The sequence below is a fragment of the Pseudophryne corroboree genome, chromosome 6 (assembly GCF_028390025.1).
Source record: "Pseudophryne corroboree isolate aPseCor3 chromosome 6, aPseCor3.hap2, whole genome shotgun sequence".
Taxonomy (NCBI): domain Eukaryota; kingdom Metazoa; phylum Chordata; class Amphibia; order Anura; family Myobatrachidae; genus Pseudophryne; species Pseudophryne corroboree.
Genome location: NC_086449.1, coordinates 59,922,808 through 59,949,236, shown reverse-complemented (window position 1 = coordinate 59,949,236; position 26,429 = coordinate 59,922,808). Strand labels below are relative to the sequence as shown.

General features: G+C 46.6%; 1 protein-coding gene across 1 annotated transcript in view; it reads right to left on the bottom strand.

The window, feature by feature from the left end:
• The window catches only part of LOC134936129 (complement C3-like), an 828,079-nt gene that overhangs the window by 740,572 nt on the left and 61,078 nt on the right, over positions 1-26,429 (bottom strand). The window contains exons 3-4 of the mRNA XM_063931046.1: positions 17,570-17,732; positions 1,291-1,361 (exon numbers count right to left, since the gene is read on the bottom strand). Coding sequence (XP_063787116.1) covers positions 1,291-1,361; positions 17,570-17,732 — 234 coding nt within the window. The remainder of the gene's footprint in view (positions 1-1,290; positions 1,362-17,569; positions 17,733-26,429) is intronic.

The following is a 26,429-nucleotide window of genomic DNA, read 5'->3' as shown; positions in this document are numbered from 1 at the left end:
GTGCACTGCAGGGGGGACAGATGTAACATGTGCAGAGAAAGTTAGATTTGGGTGGGGTGTGTTTAAACTGAAATCTAAATTGCAGTGTAAAAATAAAGCAGCCAGTATTTACCCTGCACAGAAACAAAATAACCCACCCAAATCTAACTCTCTCTGCACATGTTACATCTGCACCCCCTGCAGTGCACATGATTTTGCCCAATTGCTATCAAACTTGCTGCTGCGATCAGATCTGAATTAGGCCCACTGTGCACTACACCATTTGCAGTGTCATTCTCAGTGACTGATGCTTTAAGCAAGCCAGAAAACTCCTCATTAATAATAATAATCCTTTTATTTATAGAACACTTTTCTCCCAAAGGACTCTAGGCACTTTACAAAGGCCCTCATTCCGAGTTGATCGCTCGCTAGCTACTTTTAGCAGCCGTGCAAACGCATAGCCGCCGCCCACAGGGGAGTGTATTTTCGCTTTGCAGGAGTGCGAACGCATGTGTAGCAGAGCGACTGCAAACAAATTTTGTGCAGAACAAGACCAGCCCTGTAGTTACTTATGCGGTGCCATGATTGCAGCGACGAAAGTCCCAGAATTGACGTCAGATACCCGCCCTGCAAACGCCTGGACACGCCTGCGTTTTTCCAAACACTCCCAGAAAACGGTTAATTGACACCCATAAACTCCCACTTCCTGTCAATCTCCTTGCGTTCGCCTATGCCAATTGAATCGTCGCTAGAACCTGTGCAAAACCACAACGCTCTTTGTACCCGTGCGACGCGCGTGCGCATTTCGGTGCATGCGCAGGTTTGCCGTTTTTTTTAACTGATCGCTACGCAGCGAACAACGGCAGCTAGCGCTCAACTCGGAATGACCCCCAAAGTCATGAAGATGCGTTCGCATGGTGAAGCCCTCCTGCAGTGCGACAGCATCTCACATATGCAAACGCCTCTGCCTAAGAGACAGGCAGAGGTGCTCGTGGAGCTGGAGGGGGCATCGACGTGACATTTAGGGGGCGGCATTGCAGCATTGGGGGGGGGGGGGTCCAAAGTGTTCACATGTTAGCGGAGGGGAGGGGAGAGTGGTATGCGGGGTAGACTTGCCCTGTGCTGGGCGTCCCCCGGCATGCCTGTGTATAGGGATGTAGTTGTACAATTTTTCGCACAACTACTGCCCATGTGGAATTAGGCCCATAAGCTTATGCTATGCAGAGTTATATCCATAGTTTGACTCTCCATCAGGCCTTATGTGTCTGATCAATTAATATTAAAATCTCTTCACAAGAACAGACATCTTACCGAGATTTCTATGTCCACTGTCTTGTCCACAGGATTCATGTTTTGGTCCATGGTGAAAATCCGGTAGCAAACTAAATAGAAAAAAGAGAATTACGACACACTTTGTGTAACAGAACCATACAAGTGTATGCCTTACATACCTGTACACCTGTGTAAAGTTATTAGGGGCACATGTACACTACTAAGCCATGGAGAGAGATAAAGTGGAGAGAGATACAATGCTAACCAATCAGCTCCTGTTATTTTTCAAACACAGCCTGTAACATGGCATTTAGGAGCTGATTGGTTGATACTTTATCTTTCTCCACTTTAAACATCTATTATGATTTTGTTAAAATTCACCGTATGAATTTTAGTATCACACGCGACCAAGCCTGGCAAGTGCTTAACTTTGCTACCTGAATTCCTGCATGACCTCACTCACGTATTAGCACTAGGGGGGTAATTCAGACCTGATCGCTCGCTAGCTGTTTTTTGCAGTCCTGCATTCGCATAGTCGCTGCCCACCGGGAAGTGTATTTTAGCTGTGCAAATGTGCGATCGCATGTGCAGCCGAGCGGTACAAAAAAAAACTTTGTGCAGTTTCTGAGTTGCCCAGGACTTACTCAGCCGCTGCGATCACTTCAGCCTGTCCGGGACCGGAAATTGACGTCAGACACCCGCCCTGCAAACGCTTGGACACGCCTGTGTTTTTCCAACCACTCCCAGAAAATGCTCAGTTGCCACCCACAAACGCCTTCTTCCTGTCAATCACCTTGTGATCACCAGTGCGAATGGACTCTTCGCACAAACCTATCGCAGAGCAACAAACCGCATTGTACCTGTGCGACACGCCTGCGCACTGCGGTGCATACGCATGCGCAGTTCTGACCTGATAGCAGTGCTGGAAAAAACGCTAGCGAGCGATCAGTTCTGAATTACCCCCAATGTTCTAATTTCCCCCTTGTTGTTGGTGGGGACTTCAAATCGAAAATTGATCCTCGTCTTGATAAACAACCTCCCCCTAGACTTCCTGGTTCCTCCTTATGGAAACATATCCATTCTCTCAAGTCCACTCCTCAGCTCATGGATGTCTGGTACCTCCTGAACCTCACGGATAGGACCTTTACTTTCTTTTCTGGGGTACATCACTCCTTGTCATGAGTAGATGCCATTTTAGTCAATAACTCTTTGGTTACCAGGTCCAACGAACAGATATTCATAATATCTTAATCTCAAACCATGCCCCAGTATCCTTGTTACTAGCCCGATTTATACAGTCTTTGCTGCTTTTCAAGATATCTTTATTAATCTGGGTAATTCCGTGGATTCCTTACTAATTAATTGATTGAACTACCTAGATAACAATCTGGACTCCTGGGACAGACCTGCACTGTTCTGGGACGCATCCAAAACTGTTATTACTGATCATACGTATTTGTCTGCAGGCAAAAGAACAAGTTGCTGAAAAATATAAATCCCTGCATGATTCACTATCTAGGGCACTGCAGGACCATCTCCCCTCTCAATAAAACTGTCTGTCTGCTGCTGACTATGGTTACAACGGGGAAGTCTTGGAGGTTTACTGCAGAAATTGAAAACCCACAGACAGGAACTCTTATTGTTGTTTTCCCCGGACATTTTGAAATTTTTTTACTCTCATACTAATTTATAGTCTGCTCTACAGTTGATCATGATGATTCTGATGAATTAATGCGAAATGTGAACCTACCTCCTCTTACTTTGTCACAGTGGGAATCCGTTAATGAGGACATTACCCTAGATGAGATTATAACAGCCATTTCAAAGGTTCACTTGCATAAATCCCTGTGTCCAGGTGGCCTCTCTAATGAATATTACAAAATCCTACAGCCCATATTACCCCAGCTGTGGCTGTAGTGGTTGTGTCCGCTCATGACCCCCACTCGCACAATGCACTGATAAGATTAAATTCCATAAAAGCATTTGGTAGTGTCCTTTGGCCACATTCACTTTCTATTCTACAGTATTAGAACTTTTTATGATAAGCATCCAAAAATAAGAGAGAACAGCAGCATAGGGGTGGAAAGAAATAATTGAAGAGGAAACTTCAGCTGTTGACCATGGGTTCATGTCTGAGATTATTACTCAGTAGAGGAAGGGTTTGGGGGTCTATGCTCCGCCAACAACCAGGAAGCCTAAACTTGAATAAAAGCATGTCCACAGTCATGGGAGCGAGCGTACGCATGTTCCTGCATTAATACATTGTGCCGCAACTTTTAGCCCATGATAATGTATAAGGACACATCTGTAGGTCTGGCAGAGATGACCACTGACCCTGATCATCCAATAATGGAACCTCATAGAAAAGGATCCAGGATGAAACTGGATTGTGCCAAACAGAGGTCAAGGGAGATGTTGGGGAAGTAAAATTCATTTGGAGAGAGGAAAAACTCCCAGAGTTTGGTATTCAATTTTATAGTGAGGAGCAATTTGGAAGCAGAGGGGGTCAAGTAGATAGGTAAAATCTTGGAAATTAACATACTGTAGGCTGATTCAATGTCAAGCCAGGAGGTAGAGACCAGGAGGAGAGAAGGAATATTGCGTCCTAAGAAATGGGAGGCCAGAGAGTAGAATTTGACTTCAGGAAGACCTCTACCATCTCCTGAGACCGACCATCCTAGGACTTGAACTACAATCTGTGGAGGTCTGTGGTTCCAAATAAAGCAGCAAGGGATTTTTGAATAGTACAAGCAAGGAAGCGGGAGCAGCGATGGGGAGGGTCTGAGCCACTTTGGTATAATACTCATCTTGATGGCTAGGATCCTTCCCAGTCATGAAATTGTAAGTCCATTCCAGAATTTCAAATAGGCCTGCATTCTGGATAACAGAGGTAGGGCATTTTCATGAAATATAGAATCGTAGTGAGAGGTCAGGAAAATCCCCAAGTACTTGATGTTTTTGGGTTGCCATTTGAACTTGAAATTAATTATGAGACTTTCTGTGTCCTAAAGGGGAACATGAAGCAGCATGGCTTCTGACTTGGAATAGTTAATCTTTTTGCCCTAAACAGTGCTATAAGACTGAGGACAGAGAAAAGGTTAGGGAGAGAAATTGCCGGTTGGGTCAGGTATAGCAGAATATAATCTGCAAAATTTTGGGATTGGTGTTGCCCACCTGCACACCTTGTATATCAGGATGAGATCCAATTTGGGAAGCGAGCAGTTTATTTATAAGGGTGAATATCTGAGGTTATAGGGGGCAACCCTGCCTTTTGGCATTACTGATGTGGGCCGGACCAGAGGGTACACCATTGATCAGGACTGTAGCAGAGAGGGTAGAGTACAGGGCCAGGACACCAGTGAGAAAGTTGCCAGACATGCCAAAGGCTTCAAGAGCAGCTATCATAAAACTCTCTTTCAGCAGCTAAGGAGAGCAAAAAAGAAGTGGATCTCCTGGAGTTTGCGATATGGATAAGATCAACAGCATATCTGGTGTTATCCCCCATCTGGAAACCCGGGATAACTCCTACCTGGTCGTAATGGATCAAGGAAGGGAGAAACGAGTTTAGCCAGTTCATCAGGATTAATAACAGAACTTTTATCCTAATTTAATTGATCTACTTTGTTATTTAGACATATCCCCAACTACCTCTCTTTTACTTAATGGCTATTGCAGTGATCATTTGATTGTGCATTGTGGTATGCGCCACTGCTGTCCCCTCTCCCCACTCTTGTTTAACTTGGCCATAAACTCCCTTTTGCATCTATTGCAAAACAATGCCCAATTCAGGGGAATTAACATTGGTTCTTAAGAGAGTAGACTGCTTTTGCGAATGACAATTTATTGCATGTTTCTGCCCCTTCTGACCTCTTAGCTCATATATTCACCATACTGAAATCGTTCGGTGAGATGTCAGGTTTTATAGTGCATTGGACTAAATATGTTGCACTTTGTCTAGGCCTTGGTGGGTCCCGTGACTATGGAATGAGTGATATTCCTCTAACCTGAATATTGGACTTTTTCATGTATCTGGGTATTAAGATTCCATGGAACCTGGGACTTCTATATAACCTTAACTCTACTCACCTGTTATGTAAGATCTCTGCTGATCTGGAGAGTTGGAAATCTCTCCCCATATCTTATATTGGTACGGCAAAAAATTATAACATTCCCCCGCCTTAAGTACAAATAAAACTGAGAAATTCCCTGTATTAACTGTATATCCTGTGGAATTTATTTTGGCCAACACTGTTAGCCTGATTTTTCATTATATCTCCCTGGCTATTTGGCACAACCCCATAGACACAATGCTCCAATGACCACGAGCAAGTGGAAAGGGGATAATTTCCATGGCCTATAAGCATTTGCAAGTGCTTCTCGATCATTCCACATCTTAAGGGGGTCTTGCGGACTGGACTCATAGCTTCCAGGTTGCTGATTTTGAAGGCTCATACTGCACTAGGTTCTGTCATCTACTCTCCGTCAAATTCTATGTTTCCTCTACTATGTATACAGAGATGTTCATTAACATATTGCACAGATCATATTTATCTCCACATAGGAGATTCCTCATTGGGCACTCAACAACCCATACCTGCTTTAAATGTGGCTTGCCCCAGGATGACCTACTCAATTGATTACGGACCTATCCATTAGTTTACAGATTTTGGCTACAAGTCCGTAATTATTGTCAGGAACATTTGGTAATCTACCTGCCTCTAACTCTACAATGGGCACTGGTTGGCATTTTCCCTCAAAATCTGAATTAAGATCTCAAGGGTGGTGGTTACACTGGAGAAGGAGGCCACCATACAAACCCAGATTCATAATTCTCTGAGCAGTACCTCCTGGTATCATTTGTGCATTTTGGAGGGTGGTCCACCTATTACTGTGTGATCTCAGGGGGTGAGGGGTGAGCATGTTTAATGTTCACTTATGGGACAGGACGTAATGAAGATCCCTGGACGAGTGGAATCCTGACCGATCTCTGACATTTTTTAAAGGGGCAATCACTTACAAGGCATGGTTTTGCCTGGGTGGACCCTTTCACATAGAAAAATATACGTTATGGTAAGAACTTACCGTTGATAACGTGATTTCTCTTATGTCCACAGGTATCCACAGGATAACATTGGGATATGCCGCAGCGACAGCGGAAATGGCAGAAAACGGTCACGAGCTTTCTGGCCTCCCAGGATGCATTGGGGCTTCTCCATATAATCCCGCCTACTGACTCGGTCAAATCAGTTCTTTCCACAGCAATTAGGCTGGAGCATCAGGTAGAAACCTATTCAGGAGATAAGAACACACATGCACACCTTTCCATGCAAGAGGGAAGAGATTTAGTGATTGTAAAGATCCTCAATCCAGGTGCGTCAGGGTGGGACCCCTGTGGATACCTGTGGACATAAGAGAAATAAAGTTATCAACGGTAAGTTCTTACCATAACGTATATTTCTCTGGCTGGGTCCACAGGTTATCCACAGGATAACATTGGGATTCCCAAAGCCAGTTTTAGTGGTGGGGACGCTCCTGATTAGACAGGAGGACCTTTCGCCCGAATTCAGCATCATGAGAGGCAAAAATATCCAAGGCATAATGTCTAATGAATGTATTAATGGAAGACCATGTGGCTGCCTTACAAATCTGTTCTGCTGAAGCACCATGTTGTGCTGCCCATGAAGGATCTACCTTACATGTAGAGTGCGCAGAGACATTAGCCGGAGTAGGGAGATCAGCACGAGAATAAGCTTCTGAAATTGTCATTCGGAGCCATCTTGCCAGCGTCTGTTTATTAGAAGGCCATCCTCTTCTATGAAATCCGTAGAGGATGAAGAGAGTCTGTTTTTCTGATGGCACTAGTACAATCTATGTAGATTCATAATGCTCGGACCACGTCCAGCGACACTTCTCCCACAGACAGTCCTGATACCTGAAATGCTGGGACTACAATCTCTTCGTTAAGGTGAAACTTTGAAACCACCTTCGGAAGATAAAGCAGTTCTCAGAACTAGATCTGGTTATCTGGAAAAAAAAACTTAGGAAAGGAGACTTACACAACAGTGCTCCTAAATCTGACACTCTTCTAGCTGACGCCATTGCCAGTAGAAAGAGCACTTTAGCCGTTAACCATTTAAGATCTGCTCTCTTAAGTGGTTCAAACGGAGGTCCCTGAAGGATTTTAAGAACCAGATTCAAATCCCAGGGAGCTGCAGGAGGAAGAATTGGAGGTTGAATATGTACAACTCCCTGAAAGAATGTACGCACATCCTTTAATCAGCAATCTTTCTCTGAAACCATACAGTTAATGCTGATACTTGAACTCTCAAGGAAGCTACCTTCAATCCCTTATTCAATCCTGCTTGAAGAAAATCCAAAATCCTGGATACTTTAAAAGATCTTGGATTCAAACTTTTTACACTACACCAATGAATGTAGGCTTGCCATATTCGATGATAAATACGAGCTGAAGAAGGTTTTCTTGCTCTAAGCATAGTTTGAATTACTTGTTTTGAAAATCCTCTAGCTTCTAGGATAGAGGTTTCAACAGCCACGCCGTCAAAGACAGATGATCCAGATGGCTGTGACAACAAGGACCCTGCATTAGCAGATCTGGACGTTGAGGGAGCAGTATTGGTGCTTCCACGGACATCCTTAGTCGATCTGTGTACCAATGCCTTCATGGCCAAGCTGGAGCTATTAGAATTATTACTCCCTTTGCTTGCTTTATTTTCCTCACTACTCTGGGTAACAGAGAGATTGGAGGGAACAGATACGCCAGATGAAATTTCCATTTTACTGACAGTGCGTCTACAAGGACCACTCCGGGATCCTTTGTTCTTGATCCGTACCTCTGAACTTTGTTGTTTAGACGAGACGCCATGAGATCTATCTCTGGTAGACCCCATCTGTTCACTATAGTCTGAAACACTTCTGGGTGTAATGCCCATTCGGTTTCCTGAATGGTGTGTCGACTGAGAAAATCTGCTTCCCAGTTCAGTACACCTGGAACAAACACTGCTGACAATGCTGGAAGATGGAGTTCTGCCCACCTTAGTATGGGAGTTACTTCCTCCATCAATCTTTTGCTGTGAGTTCCTCCCTGATGATTGAGGTATGCTACTGCTGTTGCATTGTCTGAGCGGATCTGGACTGATCTTCCTTGCAGACTGTCCTTTGCCTGAACTAGAGCCATATAAATGGCCCTTATTTCCAACAGATTTATTGGCAGGCGACTTTCCCTTATGGTCCATTTTCCCTGGAACCTAAGGCTTTCGAGCACCGCTCCCCAGCCTTGAAGACTAGCATCTGTTGTCAGGACTCGCCATTCTTTTATCCAAAAAGGGTCTCAGCTTGTTTAAATGGTCTGTCTGTAGCCACCAAGCTAGAGACCTTTTTACGTTTACCAGAAACTTTATCATCTGTTTTTTTATTGTCTGATGATTTCCATTCCATTTGGTCAGAATAAGGTGCTGTAACGGTCTGGAGTGGAATTGTGCATATTCCACCATGTCGAAGGTTGACACCATCAGACCCAACAGTCGCATTGCTGCATGGACTGACATTGTCTGAGTGTGCAACGACTCCTGAGTCATGACCTGCACCTTGGATATCTTTTTCTCTGGCAAGAAAATTCTCTGTAGACCTGAGTCCAATATGGCCCCCAAATGAACCATCCATTGTGACGGATTCAGAGACGACTTTTCCCAGTTTATGAGCCACCCGTGTCTTTGTAGACAAACTACTGTCTGTTGAAGATGGCTCAAAAGTAATTCCTGCAAATGTGCTAGGATTAACAGGTCGTCGAAGTATGGAAATATTCTTATCCCCTGCTTGTGGCGATAAGCTGCCATAACCACCATAATTTTAGTAAACACCCTGGGTGCTGTTGCTAGCCTGAAGGGCAAAGCTTGGAACTGAAAATGTTGCTGGAGGATGGCAAACCTGAGGTAACATTGATGAGACCGTGCTATAGGCACATGTAGGTAAGCATCCTGTATATCCAGAGATACCATGTAATCTCCCGGTTCCATGGCCAAAACTATGGAGCGTAATGTTTCCATGTGGAACCTTGGAATCCAAATGTATTTGTTTAACATTTTGAGATTGAGAATTGGTCGGAATGACCCATTTGGCTTCTGAATCAAAAATAGATTGGAGTAAAAACCCTGTCCCCGTTGCAACGGGGGTACTGGGATAATTACACCAGACTGAAGCAATTTCTAAACTGCTTCTTGCAAGGCCCTGGCTTTTGATTCTATTCGAGACGGGCTGGTGCAAAAAAACCTTTGAGGAGGCTGCCTCCTGAAGGGGAAACCATAACCGAGAGATACCACCTTCTGCACCCGAGCATCTGTCGACGACTGTTGCCATATATGTGCAAACTGAAGGAGTCGGCCCCCAACCCTGGAATCCTCCAGGCGGAGGCCTGTATCTTTAGGCTGATGGCTTCTGTTCAGGCTTGGAAGCTGGCCTTCTACTAGCCCATTGCTTCCTACCCCTGGCTGATCTATTGAACTGGGGTTGCTTAGGCTCCTCTTTAGCTTTAGCTTTGCCTTGCCATCGAAATGGCCGAAATTTTGAACCCCTAGTCTTAGGGTTATAACTAGCTAGAAATCTGACCTTCTTGGATTCAGCTTCCGATTCTAGAATATCTGACAATTATTTTCCAAAGAATATATTACCAGTGAAAGGCAATGCTTCCAATTATTTCTTGGATTCTGCATCTGCTTTCCAAGTGCATAGCCAAACTGCTCTACGAGCGGCTACAGTCAAGGCTGATGCTTTAGAAGCAAACGTACCCATATCAATTGCTGCTTCTTCAAATATTGCGCAGTTTGTCTTATACGGCCTAGACAAGACTCCTGCTCCCTGGTAGGAGGGGAGAGGCCATTCTCTAGTTCCTCCCCCATTCTACCATTGCCCTTGCCATCCAGGCTAAAGCCATAGCATGCCTTGTCACTGCCCCTGAGAGAGAAAATATATATATTTTTTTTTTTTTTAGAAACTATCTACTCTTCTATCTGTGACATCATTTAGTGAAGTAGACGGCAATGGTAAAATAGATTTACGCACAAGTCGAACAACATGTGCATCTACTCTAGGAGGAACTTCTCTTTTTGAACAGTCCGCAGCTGGAAAGGGATAGTAAGAATCCCTAAAACAGTTAACAAAGCTGCTCCAGGCCAGGCTTGAACTCACAACCTTTAGCATTACTCAACAGATACTGTCTTATAAGTACCACGCACTGCCATTGCATCACTGGACCACTGTTTAAATACAGGTGCCTTAGATTTTGACACTGCTTTGGCTGATTCTTCCAGAGACAGAATAGCCTTCATGCATCAATAAGGTCAGCTATATCTGATCATCATAATGGGTATTTGAATTCATCTTGTGTAGTCTGTAACATGGATGTATCTACCCTGTTTTTAATAGCCTGGCTATTGTTAAAAACTGCTGAAACCATAAGGAGGGAGCTGCATGTATGGGTTAATACTGTAAAACCTATTCCCGGGGGTGGAAACTGCAGGTGCTAATCTGCCAGCAATTGCAGACAAGGTCTGTGCGACCACACCCCTCTTGCAGGGCGTTGCCCCTCATAAGTAAGATACTGGGCTATTCCATGCAAAATCACTATACCAGATAAGCATGTTAAGGGTGTAGGGCCCTCATAAAGGGTATCCGGACTCCAGGTCGACAACAAAAAGGTCGACACACCTTAGGTTGATGATAATTGGTCGACACACCTTAGGTCGACATGGACAAAAGGTCGACATGGACAAAAGGTCGACATGAGTTTTTCACATTTTTTTTTCTTTTTTGGAACCTTTTCATACTTAACGATCCACGTGGACTACGATTGGAACGGTAATCTGTGCCGAGCGAAGGCACCATGCCCGAAGCATGGCGAGCGAAGCGAGCCATGCAAGGGGACGCGGTGCACTAATTGGGGTTCCCGGTCACTCTGCGAAGAAAACGACACCAAAAAAACATAAAAAACTCATGTCGACCTTTTTCCATGTCGACTTTGTTCCTGTCGACCTTTTGTTCTTGTCGACCCAAGGTGAGTCGACCAAATGGCGTCGACCTAAGGTGTGTCGACCTTATTGTTGTCAACCTGGAGTCCCAGACCCCTCATAAAGTATCCTCGACACTTTTGCCGCTCACAGACAAGGTAAATAATCCATTTTTACAAATACTACACTCTTTTGTGACTGAAAATCACTTATATAGATATAGAAGTGATATCAATCTGACCACAATCCGTGTTCAGAAACAATACTGACAGACATATATGTAAAAGTCAGCCATCACACTAGCAGTCAGTCACATGTTAAATATTAGACATTGTCCTATGAGAATACAATCACCATCATAATAACTTACAAGTAAGTGGGACAATTGTATTTCTGTTTTTTAACTATTTTTTTTCAAACATAACATGCAGAAACAACAGTAATATACAGGTCTCATATGCAATACAGTATGTACCAAAATTAACAATTCATACTAAGAAGTAGAGAGAATTTTTAGTACTGTATAACCCATTTCTCCAGAGAGTGGGATACAGGGAGACTCACCACACTTCCATATCCATCAATACGCTCGCAAGACGCTGAGTGGATTCAGACGCTACTGTTGTACACTGCCGCTCCGATAACTGATGAGAGACACGGACGCTCACTAACGGACACAGACGCTCAGTGAATGCTACTTGTATGCAGACGCTACAACCTGCGACTCGGTCTAGGCGGCACTCTAGTGTACACAACCGCAGCGTCTAAGCTGTGACCGAGTACCCTCGTGGTAGCGTCTGAGATGGAAGTGAGGTCATTTAGTTCATGGACGGGAGTCGCGCGGAAACTGGTCATGAACTTGGGCGAGGGGCAACCAGGAGAGCGTCTAACTCCCCACGTTGACTTTAACTTTAAGGATCGCGTCCTCAACCTAGTCCTGGCGCCTATGATCCCTAAAGCATAGCGCTGTTGCACTTAAGAGTGGTGGTGCATCAACACACTGTTTGTAGTCTCCTCCAATACAGTGTAGCTGTGTCCGGACCCTCTAGTAAGAGGAAACCCATAGACTTACCTTCTCCCCATGCTCCAGCCACAGCCTGGTGATGTCTGCTGGACCTGCTAGAAACATCCGACACAGACGCCCGTCGAGACAGCACTATACCACGAAGGTAAGCGTTGTTGCGACCCGGTGGGGAGTTGTTGGAGCGACTCTTTCTAGTATGCGTTTAAGACGCTGTTAAGAAAGGTCGCTCAGAGGAAAAAAAAACATAGTAAGACTATAAAAAATAAAATAATAAAAGCTTCAGACTGCTATTAACTGCAGCCCTGTGACCATGATCCGGCTCCTGCCGAACCAAACAAAAAACTGATTTGACTGAGTCCATGGGTGGGATTATATGGAGAAGCCCCAATGCATCATGGGAGGCCAGAAAGCTCGTGACCGTTTGGTGCCATTTCCGCTGTCGCTCCGGCATATCCCAATGTTATCCTGTGGATAACCTGTGGACCCAACCAGAGAAAAGACCCATGTTAAGCTGGCTTGCCGCAAGGTTCTAATGCTTGCCCTGGCATTTTCAACTTCTATATAACAGCAGAAACTGAGCAGATGCTTGGATCTAACCCGTGACCCAAAAGCTAGAAAACCATGGTCCAATCCCAGGCTTCTATCTGAAAGCAGTATTATTAAAGAAAGACAGTCTTAAAAAAGTTTGGGGTCAGGTGACCGACGGTCAGGATCCCATTGGTCAGCATACCAATGCCGGGATACCAACTGCCAGGATCCCGGGGGGAGGATGGCGAGCGCAACAAAGCCCCTTGTGGGCTCGCTGCACTTGACACGCTGCGGGCTCTGTGGCTCGCTGCGCTTGCTACAAGTTTTATTCCCACTCTATGGGTGGACACCCACGAGTGGGAATAACCCTTGGCCCCCTGCCGGCATTCTGACCGCCGGAATCCCAACCGCCGGTCATCTGACTACATCCCCTTAGAACCTGTCATTTGTGTTGGGACGCTTAGGAACAGGGTTAGTGTTGTCCCAAGCCAGGATCAGGATATAACATGGATTGAAGAGAATTCTTATTTGGAAAGAGCTGAGCAAAACAAGGGCTGTTTGATGGAGTTTTTTTTTTCAATAATGGATTTTTTCACTGTCTGGTTTTTTATTGAGTTCCATAAAATTTAGGCATTACCGGGTTTGTTGGGACCTGTAGTTTGCCAGGAAAAACAATACATTTAATTCCATTTTTTACAAGTTTATTATCACACCAAACTCCCAAGGTTGAGGATGAGCCCTAGAGCTACTGTATGAGCACCATGTTGGTTATTACTAGGGAATACAGCCCTGCACTGACCAACCTAAGGAAGGTTTAGCTCTATGCCAAAGGGACCCCACAACGGGGGTTTTCCTTCTGCAGTGCTACCAGTCTTGGCTGGCAAAGCCTAGTGTGGGTAGTAGCAATTTCAGGGAGACCTCACACAATTTACAGTTTCCAGCACTGGGCCAACAGTTTATGGGGCTGATTCGGATTTGTATACAAACCCAAATCCGATAGTTGGGGATCTGTGCAAATGCAGCACAGGTCCTGCGTGACTGCTCTCAGTCCCCCCTTAGCATGATTGACATGTTGCGGTATTTAGGGGGTGGAATGGGGGCGGTGAGCGGAACCGTTCTAGAGGTCTACAGACACCTCCTGCAACATTACAATTTTAGTTGTGCAGTATTTCCCAGCTGCATCCCTGTGGTTGTGCAATACCGTACAAATCGAGATCAGGCCCTAGGTTAGTTTGAACTTTTAAGGGGAAGGGCATAGTAGCACTGCAGTTTTTGAATTATTCAGGTTTTGTATTTACAGGTAATACAAGAGTTGCTCTAGATATCACATCATAGGCTAGACGAAGGTACCCCTGTCTACTGGGCTCTTATAGTATAAAACATGGGGGTATATTTACTAAAATTCGTAATTTTCAGAATGAGGTTAAAGTTCAAACACGAATGACATCGAATGTGTGAAATTGCAACTTTTTGAATTTATTACGACTAATTTACTATGCTGTCGTATTCTGCATTTTCGTGTTTTCCGATATCGATGTCATTCGTATTTTTTGGCAGTGTTTTACGGGAGTGAATAGTAAAACACTGCCGACATTAACACAATGAATCTCGGCCGGATCTGTGAGATCCGTGCAGAGCTTCATTGTGCACCTTTCGTAAAAAAAATAAAGGGTTAAAAATAAAAAAATAAAATGCGTGGGGTCCCCCCTCCTAAGCAAAACCAGCCTCGGGCTCTTTGAGCCGGTCCTGTTTGTCAAAATATGGGGGGGAAAATGACAGGGGTTCCCCCATATTTCATCAACCAGCATCGGGCTCTGCGCCTGGTCCTGGTGCAAAAAATACGGGGGACAAAAAGCGTAGGGGTCCCCCGTATTTTTTGAACCAGCACCGGGCTCCACTAGCCAGGTACATAATGCCACAGCCGGGGGACACTTTTATTGTGGTCCTGGCTGCCCTGGCATTACATCCCCAGCTAGTCACCCCTGGCCGGGGTACCCTGGAGGAGTGGGAACCCCTTAAATCAAGGCGTCCCCCCCCTCCAGCCACCCAAGGGCCAGGGGTGAAGCCCGAGGCTGTCCCCCCCATCCAAGGGCGGCGGATGGGGGGCTGATAGCCAAGTGTAAAAAATCAGAATATTGTTTTTAGTAGCAGTACTACAAGTCCCAGCAAGCCTGCCCCGCAAGCTGGTACTTGGAGAACCACAAGTACCAGCATGCGGTGGAAAACCGGGCCCGCTGGTACCTGTAGTACTACTACTAAAAAAATACCCAACAAAAAACAGGACACACACCGTGACAGTAAAAGTTTATTACATACATGCACACCTCCATACATACATACATACATACTTATCTATGTTCACACGAGGCTCGGTCCTCTTCTCCATGTAGAATCCTCGGGGTACCTGTGAAAAAAATTATACTCACATAATCCAGTGTATTTTCTGTTCTTTGTATAATCCACGTACTTGGCAAAAAAAAAAAAAACGGAAACCCGACCACGCACTGAAAGGGGTCCCATGTTTACACATGGGACCCCTTTCCCCGACTGCCAGGACCCCCCCTGACTCCTGTCAAAGAGGGTCCCTTCAGCCAATCAGGGAATGCCATGTCGTGGGCACTCTCCTGATTGGCTGTGCGCTCCTGCAGTGTCAGTGAGGCTGCACATGGCAGAGATACAATGTAGCGCCTATGCGCTCCATTGTATCCAATGGTGGGAACTTTGCGGTCAGCGGTTGACCGAAGTAACCTCACCGCTGACCGCAAAGTTCCCACCATTGGATACAATGGAGCGCATACGCGCAACATTGTATCTCTGCCGTGTGCAGCCTCACTGACACTACAGGAGCGCACAGCCAATCAGGAGAGTGCCATGACGTGGCGCTCCCTGATTGGCTGAAGGGACCCTCTTTGACAGGATTATACAAAGAACAGAAGATACACTGGATTATGTGAGTATAATTTCTTTCACAGGTACCCCGAGGATTCTACATGGAGAAGAGGACCGAGCCTCGTGTGAACATAGGTAAGTATGTATGTATGGAGGTGTGCATGTATGTAATAAACTTTTACTGTCACGGTGTGTATGTCCTGTTTTTTGTTGGGTATTTTTTTAGTAGTAGTACTACAGGTACCAGCGGGCCCGGTTTTCCACCGCATGCTGGTACTTGTGGTTCTCCAAGTACCAGCTTGCGGGGGAGGCTTGCTGGGACTTGTAGTACTGCTACTAAAAACAATATTCTAATTTTTTACACTTGGCTATCAGCCCCCCATCCGCCGCCCTTGGATGGGGGGGACAGCCTCGGGCTTCACCCCTGGCCCTTGGGTGGCTGGAGGGGGTGACCCCGTGATTTAAGGAGTTTCCACTCCTCCAGGGTACCCCGGCCAGGGGTGACTAGTTAGGGATGTAATGCCAGGGCCGCCAGGACCACAATAAAAGTGTCCCCCGGCTGTGGCATTATGTACCTGGCTAGTGGAGCCCGGTGCTGGTTCAAAAAATACGGGGGACCCCTACGCTTTTTGTCCCCCGTATTTTTTGCACCAGGACCAGGCGCAGAGCCCGGTGCTGGTTGATGAAATATGGGGGGAACCCCTGTCATTTCCCCCCCCATATTTTGACAACCAGGACCGGCTCAAAGAGCCCGAGGCTGGTTTTGCTTAGGAGGGGGGACCCCACGCATTTTTTTTTCTTACATTTAACACTTTCCCACCCCTTACCACTGATAAACATGCACGGATCTCACGGATCCGTGCATGCCTATCAGAACACGGTAAAAAAAAGCAGGTCTATTTGAAAACTGCTTTTTTTTACGATTTGTATTTATTCACGGCAGTGTTTGGCTATTGCCGGCAGTGTTTGTGAAATACACATTTTAGTAAATTACAGAGTTCTAGCAAATAACAGGCGTATTTGACCGATGGTGTATTCATTCGTAATTTTTTTCTTTGACTTCAACAAAAATGCGAAAGCCCTCATCACTGCCGTGATTTGAGTTTAGTAAATTCCCGAGATGACACTTTGAAGAAAAATCACCATCTCGGTCAAAATCGGGAGCTTAGTAAATATACCCCATGGTGTTTCACACTCAATCTGCAACATTCTCTTAGGGAGCAAAGCAAAAGAGAACAAGTAACATTGCACCTTGGTAAAATGATGTTGCACTGTAGGTAGGGGAGGTGTAACATGTGCAGAGTGATTTAGATCAGAGGGGTGTGTCCAAACTCAAATGTAAATGACAGTGTAAAAATAAAGCTTCCCAGCACTTGAGTGCTACATGTCAAAGCAGCCAGTATTTACCCTGCATGCAAAAATGTTAACAGCTACTTGCTTGTTCTCTTTGCTCCCAGATCAGGGTCAACCAATTAATGGGCCTAATACAGGCTTGATAGCAGCAGCAAATTTGTTCTCTAATGGGCAAAACCATGTGCACTGCAGGGGGGGGGGGGGGGGGCAGATATAATGTGCAGAGAGAGTTATATTTGGGTCGGATGTGTTCAAACTGAAATCTAAATTGCAGTGTAAAAGTAAAGCATCCAGTATTTACCCTGAACAGAAACACCATAACCCACGCAAATCTAACTCTCTCTGCACATGTTATATCTGTCCCCCCTGCAGTGCAAATGGTTTTGTCCATTAGAGAACAAAGTTGCTGCTGCGAGCAGGTCCCATGTCCAGCAGTAGGGTTCCTTGGAGTAATATTCATTTCCACATCGCTTTATCATCCCACTGTATATCAGCCGCTCTTTACCTGTGGATCCCGGAGTATAGATGGGTTTGTCAGTCTGTATGAAAATATATCCGCTTTGATAGGACACCAAGATAGCTTTCTCTAATTTGCAAATGTTGGATGTTACAGTGACATAGACAAACTGTTTCTTATCTGGGATTCTCTCCATTTTTCTCGAGGGAATCTGCAGTACATGGAAAACACCATAAACATAAACACAATGAAAGATATAGAGCAGCCTGGCCAACTTGTGGCTCTCCAGCTGTTGTGATCTACAAGTCCCAGCATGCCCTGCCACATTTTTGCTATTAGGGAATGCTAAAACTGTGCAGGGGATGCTGGGATATGTAGTTTCACAACAGCTGGAGAGTCACAGGTTGGCCAGGCCTGATATAGAGAACAATCCAGTATCTGGAAAAATCAGATTACTATAAGTCACATGACCATCCAAGAACTTGACGATGTAGGCAAGGGGACCACAAATATAATTAGATTTCAAAGTAAAGGTTCCATTATTGTTTATACTATAAATAAACATTTCAGTTTTGTTTGTTATCCTTTAATCAGTTTTGTTTGTTATCCTTTAACTAAATGAATGTGATTATATATTGATCATTTAATATTTTTCAAACTGTAACACATCAGTTATGTGAGAACATTCAGACTGTAACATGTTGCTTTTTGCACGGGGGGAACGGCTGGGAGTGGTTGGTTCAGAGACATAACGAGATTTATGGTAAGAACTTACCGTTGTTAAATCTCTTTTTGCGAGGTACACTGGGTTCCACAAGGAATGACATAGGGGTGTAGAGTAGGATCTTGATCCGAGGCACCAACAGGCTCAAAGATTTGACTGTTCCCAGAATGCATAGCGCCGCCTCCTCTATAACCCCGCCTCCATGCACAGGAGATCAGTTTTTAGTTAACCAGCCCAATGCAGTAGCAGACCAAAGAGACGACAACAGGAAGTAGCCATATACATCATATTCTCACGACAGGAGAAAGTGTCAGCGGCTAATGCCATACCAACCCAAAGAAGCTAAGTGCGTCAGGGTGGGCGCCTTGTGGAGCCCAGTGTACCTCGCAGAAAGAGATTTAACAACGGTAAGTTCTTACCATAAATCTAGTTTTCTGCTGCGGGGTACACTGGGCTCCAAAAGGAATGACATAGGGGATGTCCTAAAGCAATTCCTCAAGGGAGGGGACGCACTGTAGCGGGCACAAGAAGCCGGCGTCCAAAGGAAGCATCCTGGGAGGCGGATGTATTGAAGGCATAGAACTTTATGAACATGTACACAGAGGACCACGTAGCCGCCTTGCACAATTGTTCAAGGGTCGCACCACGGCGGACCGCCCAAGAAAGTCCAACAGATGAAGTAGAATGGGCCTTATTGTTAGCAGGAGCTGAAAGGTCAGCCCGAACATAAGCATGTGCAAACACCGTTCTAATCCATCTGGCCAGGGCCTGCTTGTGAGCAGGCCAGCCACGTTTGTGAAAACCAAACAGAACAAAGAGAGAATCAGACTTCCTGACGGAAGCTGTCCTCTTCACAGAGATACGGAGAGCCCGTAACACATCCAAAGACCGCTCTTTGGAAGACAAGTTAGGAGAGGCAAAGGCCGGAACCACGATCTCCTGGTTAAGGTGGAACGAAGACACCACCTTAGGTAAATAACCGGGACGGGTTCTAAGAACCGCCCGGTCACGGTGAAAAATCAGATATGGTGACCTACAAGACAAGGCACCCAAATCCGACACCCTTCGAGCAGAGGCAATAGCCAGCAGAAACACAAACTTAAGAGAAAGCCACTTAAGGTCTGCCGATTCAAGAGGTTCAAACGGAGACTCTTGTAATGCCTCCAAAACCACCGACAAGTCCCAAGGAGCCACAGGCGGGACATAGGGAGGTTGAATCCGCAACACACCCTGAGTGAAGGTATGCACATCAGGTAAGGTCGCAATTTTTCTCTGGAACCAAACCGACAAGGCAGAAATATGAACCTTGATGGAGGCCAGACACAGGCCTAAGTCCAGGCCCTGCTGTTGAAAAGCCAAAAGCTTGGCTGTACTAAACTTGGAAGCGTCATGATTGTTAGATGCGCACCAAACAAAGTAAGAATTCCAGACCCTATGGTAAATCCGAGCAGAAGCCGGTTTCAGGGGCCCGCAACATAGTTTGAATGACCGCCTCAGAAAATCCTTTAGCCCTCAAGACGGAAGCTTCAAGAGCCACGCCGTCAAAGCCAGACGGGCCAAGTCTTGGTAGACATAGAGTCCCTGATCGAGGAGGTCTGGTCATTGTGGAAGTAGAAGGTGACGCTCTAGCGAGAGGCACTGGAGGTTTGAGAACCAGTGCTGTCTGGGCCACGCTGGAGCTATGAGAAGGAGGATTCCTCCTTCCTGCTTGAACTTCCGTATTACCCTGGGCAGGAATGACACCGGTGGGAACACGTACGGCAGCCGAAAGTTCCATGGAATTGCCAGTGCATCCACGAACGCTGCTTGAGGATCCCTTGTTCTTGCTCCGAAGACCGGAACCTTGTGATTGTGTCGAGACGCCATCAGATCCACATCTGGAAGGCCCCACCTGTCCACTAGGAGTTGAAACACTTCTGGATGGAGGCCCCACTCTCCGGCGTGAACGTCCTGACGACTGAGAAAGTCCGCTTCCCAGTTCAGGACCCTCGGAATGAATATTGCCGATATGGCCGGTAGATGACGTTCCGCCCATTGAAGAATCCGTGATACTTCCCTCATTGCCAAGCGGCTTCGAGTGCCACCTTGATGATTTATGTATGCCACCGTGGTGGCGTTGTCCGACTGTACCTGAACAGGTCTGTTCTGTATTAAATGCTGGGCCAGGTTCAATGAGCTGAACACCGCCCGCAATTCCAGAATGTTGATTGGGAGGAGAGACTCCTCCTCTGTCCACCAACCCTGAAGGGAGTGTTGCTCCAACACCGCGCCCCAACCTCTCAGACTGGCATCCGTCGTCAGCAGGACCCAGTTGGATATCCAGAAGGGACGACCCCTGCACAATCGTTGGTCCTGGAGCCACCAGCACAGTGACTGACGGACCTCCGGTGTCAAGGATATCATGTGAGACCTGATCCGGTGAGGCAGGCCACCCCACCTTGCAAGAATCAGCTTCTGGAGAGGGCGAGAATGGAATTGAGCATACTCCACCATGCCGAATGCCGACACCATGAGGCCTAACACTTGCATCGCCGATTGTATCGACACTCGCGGACAAGATAGGAAGCATCAAATCCTGTCCTGAAGCTTCACGACTTTCTCCTGAGACAAGAACAACCGTTGGTTGTGAGTGTCCAATAACGCTCCCAGGTGCACCATGCTCTGAGCAGGGACCAGGGAGGATTTCTTCCAGTTGATGAGCCACCTGTGGGCTTGCAGAAACTGGACAGTCAGATCCAGATGACGTAGGAGAATATCTGGGGAATTTGCCAGGATCAACAAGTCATCCAGGAATGGCAGGATCCTGACCCCTTGACGGCGCAGCACAGCCATCATTACCGCCATGACTTTGGTGAAGACTCGCGGAGCTGTGGTCAAACCAAAAGGTAACGCCCGAAACTGGTAGTGGAGGTTGCCAACCGCAAACCTCAGGTATTGCTGATGCGACATTGCAATAGGAATATGCAGATAAGTATCCTGTATGTCCAGGGAGACCATATAGTCCCCAGGTTCCAAGGCCAGAACAATAGAGCGAAGAGTTTCCATACAAAACTTGGAGATCCTCACAAGTTTGTTCAACGCCTTGAGGTTGAGAATGGGGCGAGAGGACACATTCAGTTTCGGGACTAGGAACAGCGGTGAATAGTACCCCGGCCTCTCTGAGCAAGAGGCACCTGTACTACCACTTCTGTATCCAGGAGGGTCTGTACCATTGAATGAAGAGTTTTTGCCTTCACATGATCCGAAGGGACGTCCGTCAGGCAAAATCGATGAGGGGGACGATTTTTGAAGGATATGGCGTAACCTCGAGTGACGACTTCCCATACCAAGGCATTGGAAGTGGTCTTCAACCATTCCTGGGTATACTCTAGAAGTCGGCCCCCCACCCTGGGATCCCCCAGGGGGAGGCCCGCCCCGTCATGTGGCAGGCTTATCAGTCTTGGAAGCAGGCTGCCCAGGCCCTTATGTTTGGGGTACGCCTGACCCTTTGCTTTCCCTTAAGGACGAAAGGAATGAAAGGAAGTACTTTTAGCCTTCGGCACAGAAGGAGCAGTACTCAGCAAACAGGCTGTTTTAGCAGACGCCAAGTCAGACACTATCTTGTTGAGGTCCTCTCCGAAAAGGATGTCTCCCTTAAAAGGGAGTACCTCCAGGGTTTTCTTAGAGTCCGGAACCACAGACCAGGACTGCAGCCATAAAATCCGGCGGGCCAGAACGGACGTAGTAGAAGCCTTGGCCGCCAGAATACCGGCATCAGAAGCCGCCTCCTTAACATAATGAGAAGCTGTGACAATATATGACAAGCATGGTCAGAAGAGATTTCAGCTTCCAACTCCTGGGCCCACGCTTCAATAGCTTCTGCAGCACTGGGGCCTGCCACTGTCCAGGGGCCCAAAGCCAGAGCGGCATGTAATGAGCCAAACTGACTCATTACATGTCGCCTGCCTGCCGCTGTGTGCCGCCTCCGCCGCCGAGGAGAGGAGCGCACCGATTACGGGGGGGGGTGAAGGAGGAGGAGGGAGGTGGAGGAGGGAGAAGCAGCAGCGCTGTGTAATTGGTGGAGGCGCTGCTGCTGCTGGCCCTCTCCTTCACCATAGGCTGCCCCTCGCCGCTGTGAATGCTGGGATGTGCTTCCCAGCATTCACAGCGGCGGAGGGCAGCCTATGGTGAAGGAAAGGGCCAGCAGCAGCAGCGCCTCCACCACTTACACAGCGCTGCTGCGGCTCCCGAGTTTCCCTCCCTCCTCCTCCTTCTCCCTGGCTGCCCGGGATCTGCCAGAAGCTGCACGAGGAGCCTGAGCCAGAGGAAACAGTAAGTATGTCTATTCTATCTATCTATCTATCTATCTATCTATCTATCCTGTCTGCCTTAATGTGTAAAAAGGGGGACTGTCTGCCGTAATGTGTAAAAAAGGGGACGCTGTCTGCCGTAATGTGTTAAAAAGGGGACGCCGTTTGCCCTAATGTGTAAAAAAGGGGATGCTGTCTGCCATTATGTGTAAAAAGGGGACGCTGTCTGCGTAATGTGTAAAAAGGGGACGCTGTCTGCGTAATGTGTAAAAAGGGGATGCTGTCTGCCGTAATGTGTTAAAAAGGGGACGCTGTCTGCCGTAATGTGTTAAAAAGGGGACGCTGTCTGCCGTAATGTGTAAAAAAGGGACGCTGTCTGCCGTAATGTGTAAAACGTTGACGCTGTCTGCCGTAATGTGTAAAAAGGGGAATCTGTCCACCGTAAGGTGTAAAAGGGGCACTACCTGGTGTAGTGGTGCTACCGTGCTGTGTAATTTGAATAATGGAGATTAATGTGCTAAAAAGGGGACGCTGTCTGCCGTAATGTGTTAAAAAGGGGACGCTGTCTGCCGTAATGTGTAAAAAAGGGACGCTGTCTGCCGTAATGTGTAAAACGTTGACGCTGTCTGCCGTAATGTGTAAAAAGGGGAATCTGTCCACCGTAAGGTGTAAAAGGGGCACTACCTGGTGTAGTGGTGCTACCGTGCTGCGTAATTTGAATAATGGAGATTAATGTGTTAAAAAGGGGACGCTGTTTGCCGTAATGTGTAAAAAAGGGGACGCTGTCTGCCATTATGTGTAAAAAGGGGGACGCTGTCTGCCGTAATGTGTAATAAGGGGGACGCTGTTTGCTGTAATGTATAAAAAAGGGGACGCTGTCTGCTGTAATGTATAAAAAGGGGACGCTGTCTGCCGTAGTGTGTAAAAAAGGGGACGCTGTCTGCCATAATGTGTACAATAAGGGGACGCTGTCTGCCATAATGTGTACAATAAGGGGACACTGTCTGCCGTAATGTGTAAAAAGGGCATGCTGTCTGCCGTAATGTGTAAAAATGGGTCGCTGTCTGCCGTAATGTGTAAAAAAGGGACGCTGTCTGCCGTAATGTGTAAAAAAGGGACGCTGTCTGCCGTAATGTGTAAAAGGTTGACGCTGTCTGCCGTAATGTGTAAAAAGGGGGACGCTGTCTGGTGTAATGTGTAAAAAGGGGGTCACTGTCTGCTGTAATGTATAAAAAAGGGGACACTGTCTGCTGTAATGTATAAAAAGGGGACGCTGTCTGCTGTAATGTATAAAAAGGGGATGCTGTCTGCCGTAGTGTGTAAAAAAGGGGACGCTGTCTGCCGTAATGTGTAAAATGTTGACGCTGTCTGCCATAATGTGTAAAAAGGGGAATCTGTCCACCGTAAGGTGTAAAAGGGGCTCTACCTGGTGTAGTGGTGCTACCGTGCTACGTAATTTGAATAATGGAGACTACTGTGCACCGTTATATGAATTGGTATTATTTTGTGGCCACACCCCTTCCCCATGAAGCTACACCCCTATTTTTTTTGCGTGCGCTTACAGCGCGCACCGCCCGTTTTACATGGAGTGGGGGGGCAACGATGCCGTTTCTTGCACACAGCGCTAAAATGTCTAATTACGGCACTGTTGCTAGTTATCCATTTCCCTGGCCCTGAGCAGGTCCCCCTCACCAGATCCTCTCCAGGGGTGAGGGGGTGGACTTGGATGGGATGAGGGGGGGAAGGGGCCCAAAGCATTTTGTCTCACATGGTTCCACCGCTCGCTAGTTCCGCCACTGGGAGCAACGGTAGGCTCCGGGTCATCATTAACCTGAAAAATGAGCCTGATAGCCTCCAATAAATCAGGAACATCCACCTGTGAAACAACTTCCCCATCAGAAGCATCAGGATCGGAATCTGTGGGGTCAGTATAAACGCCATCCTCATCAGACGAGGTGTCAGGTACAGTAGTGGATTGTGAGGAAGTAATGGCCCGTTTAGAGAACTCCTTAGACTTAGGCGGGCGAGGGTGAGACTTCTTACACTGAGTATATCCTGTGAACTACCTATATTAATGATAAACCTGATGCACCTAGCCCACTCAGGTTATAGAATATAGAGATAGCAATCTGAGTGAGAAACACGAAATGGAGGTCACACAGCAGCTAAATGCACACACACATAGTCACAGTTGTACAATGCAGAAGTTATGACAGGCAATAATACTGCACTGGACTAGCCATACAAAGAGATATAGCTATACACTTAATAGATATAACAATGCACAGTAAAGACTGGATGTATATCACAGGGTACTTGTACTAGATAACCCTGACTAAATGCTCTTTTTCTTAACTAACACTGTCAGCAGACATGTAGAATACTTAAGTGTCCTGTAAAATGCACAGCGCTGACATGCAGGCGGCTTTACAGAGGAGGATTTGCCCAAGCAGTCCCAGGAACAGTGTTGCTGTGTGTAATGGCGCCCAAACACTGACTGGGAGTGAGGGAGAGAGAGAGATATGCAGCTCCAGGGCTGGAACATTTACTCTAAATGGCGCCCCGGGGCTGGGGGCTACAGGTCAAAGCCTTATCCCCCTGCCGGACTTCACCACCGGGTACTGTGCACATATAAAAACGGTTTTATAGGAGAAAACCGACCTGTGCCCTAGCCCTGGTGGTCTACCAAAGTGTCCATGCCAGCGCGCGCGGCCCGCCTCCCACTGGTTGCGCTGGATCGCGATAAAGCACGGTTCCCACGAGCGGGACCCACTTACCACCTCCCTAAGTGCGGCCACGTGATCCAGGAGAGCAGCGGTCGTGTGTGTGACTGACCAGAAGAGAAACCGGGGCCTCCGCTGCAGGTACTGACAATGCTAAATTCCTTTGTCGTATAAACAACCCTTTATGAAGCTAAGAACACTGTACGCTGTTTACTTAAGAAGTACCGTAATGGTACGCTGTTGGCGTAACGATCGCTCGGCCGTAGGCGAGACGCTCAAGCGTCACGTTCGCTCGCGGCCCAGCGATCACAGGACACGTTATTGGTTATGTCTAGGGTAATGATTCGCTATGGCGTAGCTTACGCTCGAGACCACGAGGAGGTCACCAGCGATGCAGACGCTCACAACACTATACCTTTATGTTAAAACCTTATACCAATGAAATACACTGAATACCTTAATGTGAGTACAGGGTGTAAGTGCAACCTTGTGTAACCTGACTAACTACAAAGCTGCTTGAGCGTCACCGACGCTCAAGTGAACACTTAACACTATAGAAAATACACAGATACTGGTTTAGGTTCCAAAGCCTATTAACTGTATTATATCTAATATACTTGTAAAAGGGGATAACAGTACAAATGATACACTACAATATAACAGAGACTTCCTAACCACAGAACTAAACTATAAATACAAAAAGACAATACTACTCTGACCTAAATGCAATACAATACAATGCTATAATACTATGAGAGATATAAGAGAAAAGAGGAGAGAGAGAGATAGAGAGAGAGAAATTGGCTCACAGAAAGACAATGATTACGGAGAGAAACTTACGCACAAAGGGTATGATCGCCTGCGCCTCGATATCCAGCTCCCGGCTATCAGCAGATAACCGTTGATGAGAGAGTGAGAGCTGGATGTGGTCGGCCTGCCTATTTATGCCCCACACACAATGCAATCTCCTGGTCCTACAATCCCATTGTCCATTGGCCGAAGGAATTCGGCCCTGCATCATAACAAAAGGTCATAGGGTGATTCATACAGGTGGGCTGTGACGATTTCCAACAGCTCAGGTGGGTGGGAAACTAGGTTTCCCGCCGCATACCTGAGTATGAGTAAATAATAGAAATGGACATAAACTTCTTATGTCCATAACTATTCGCACG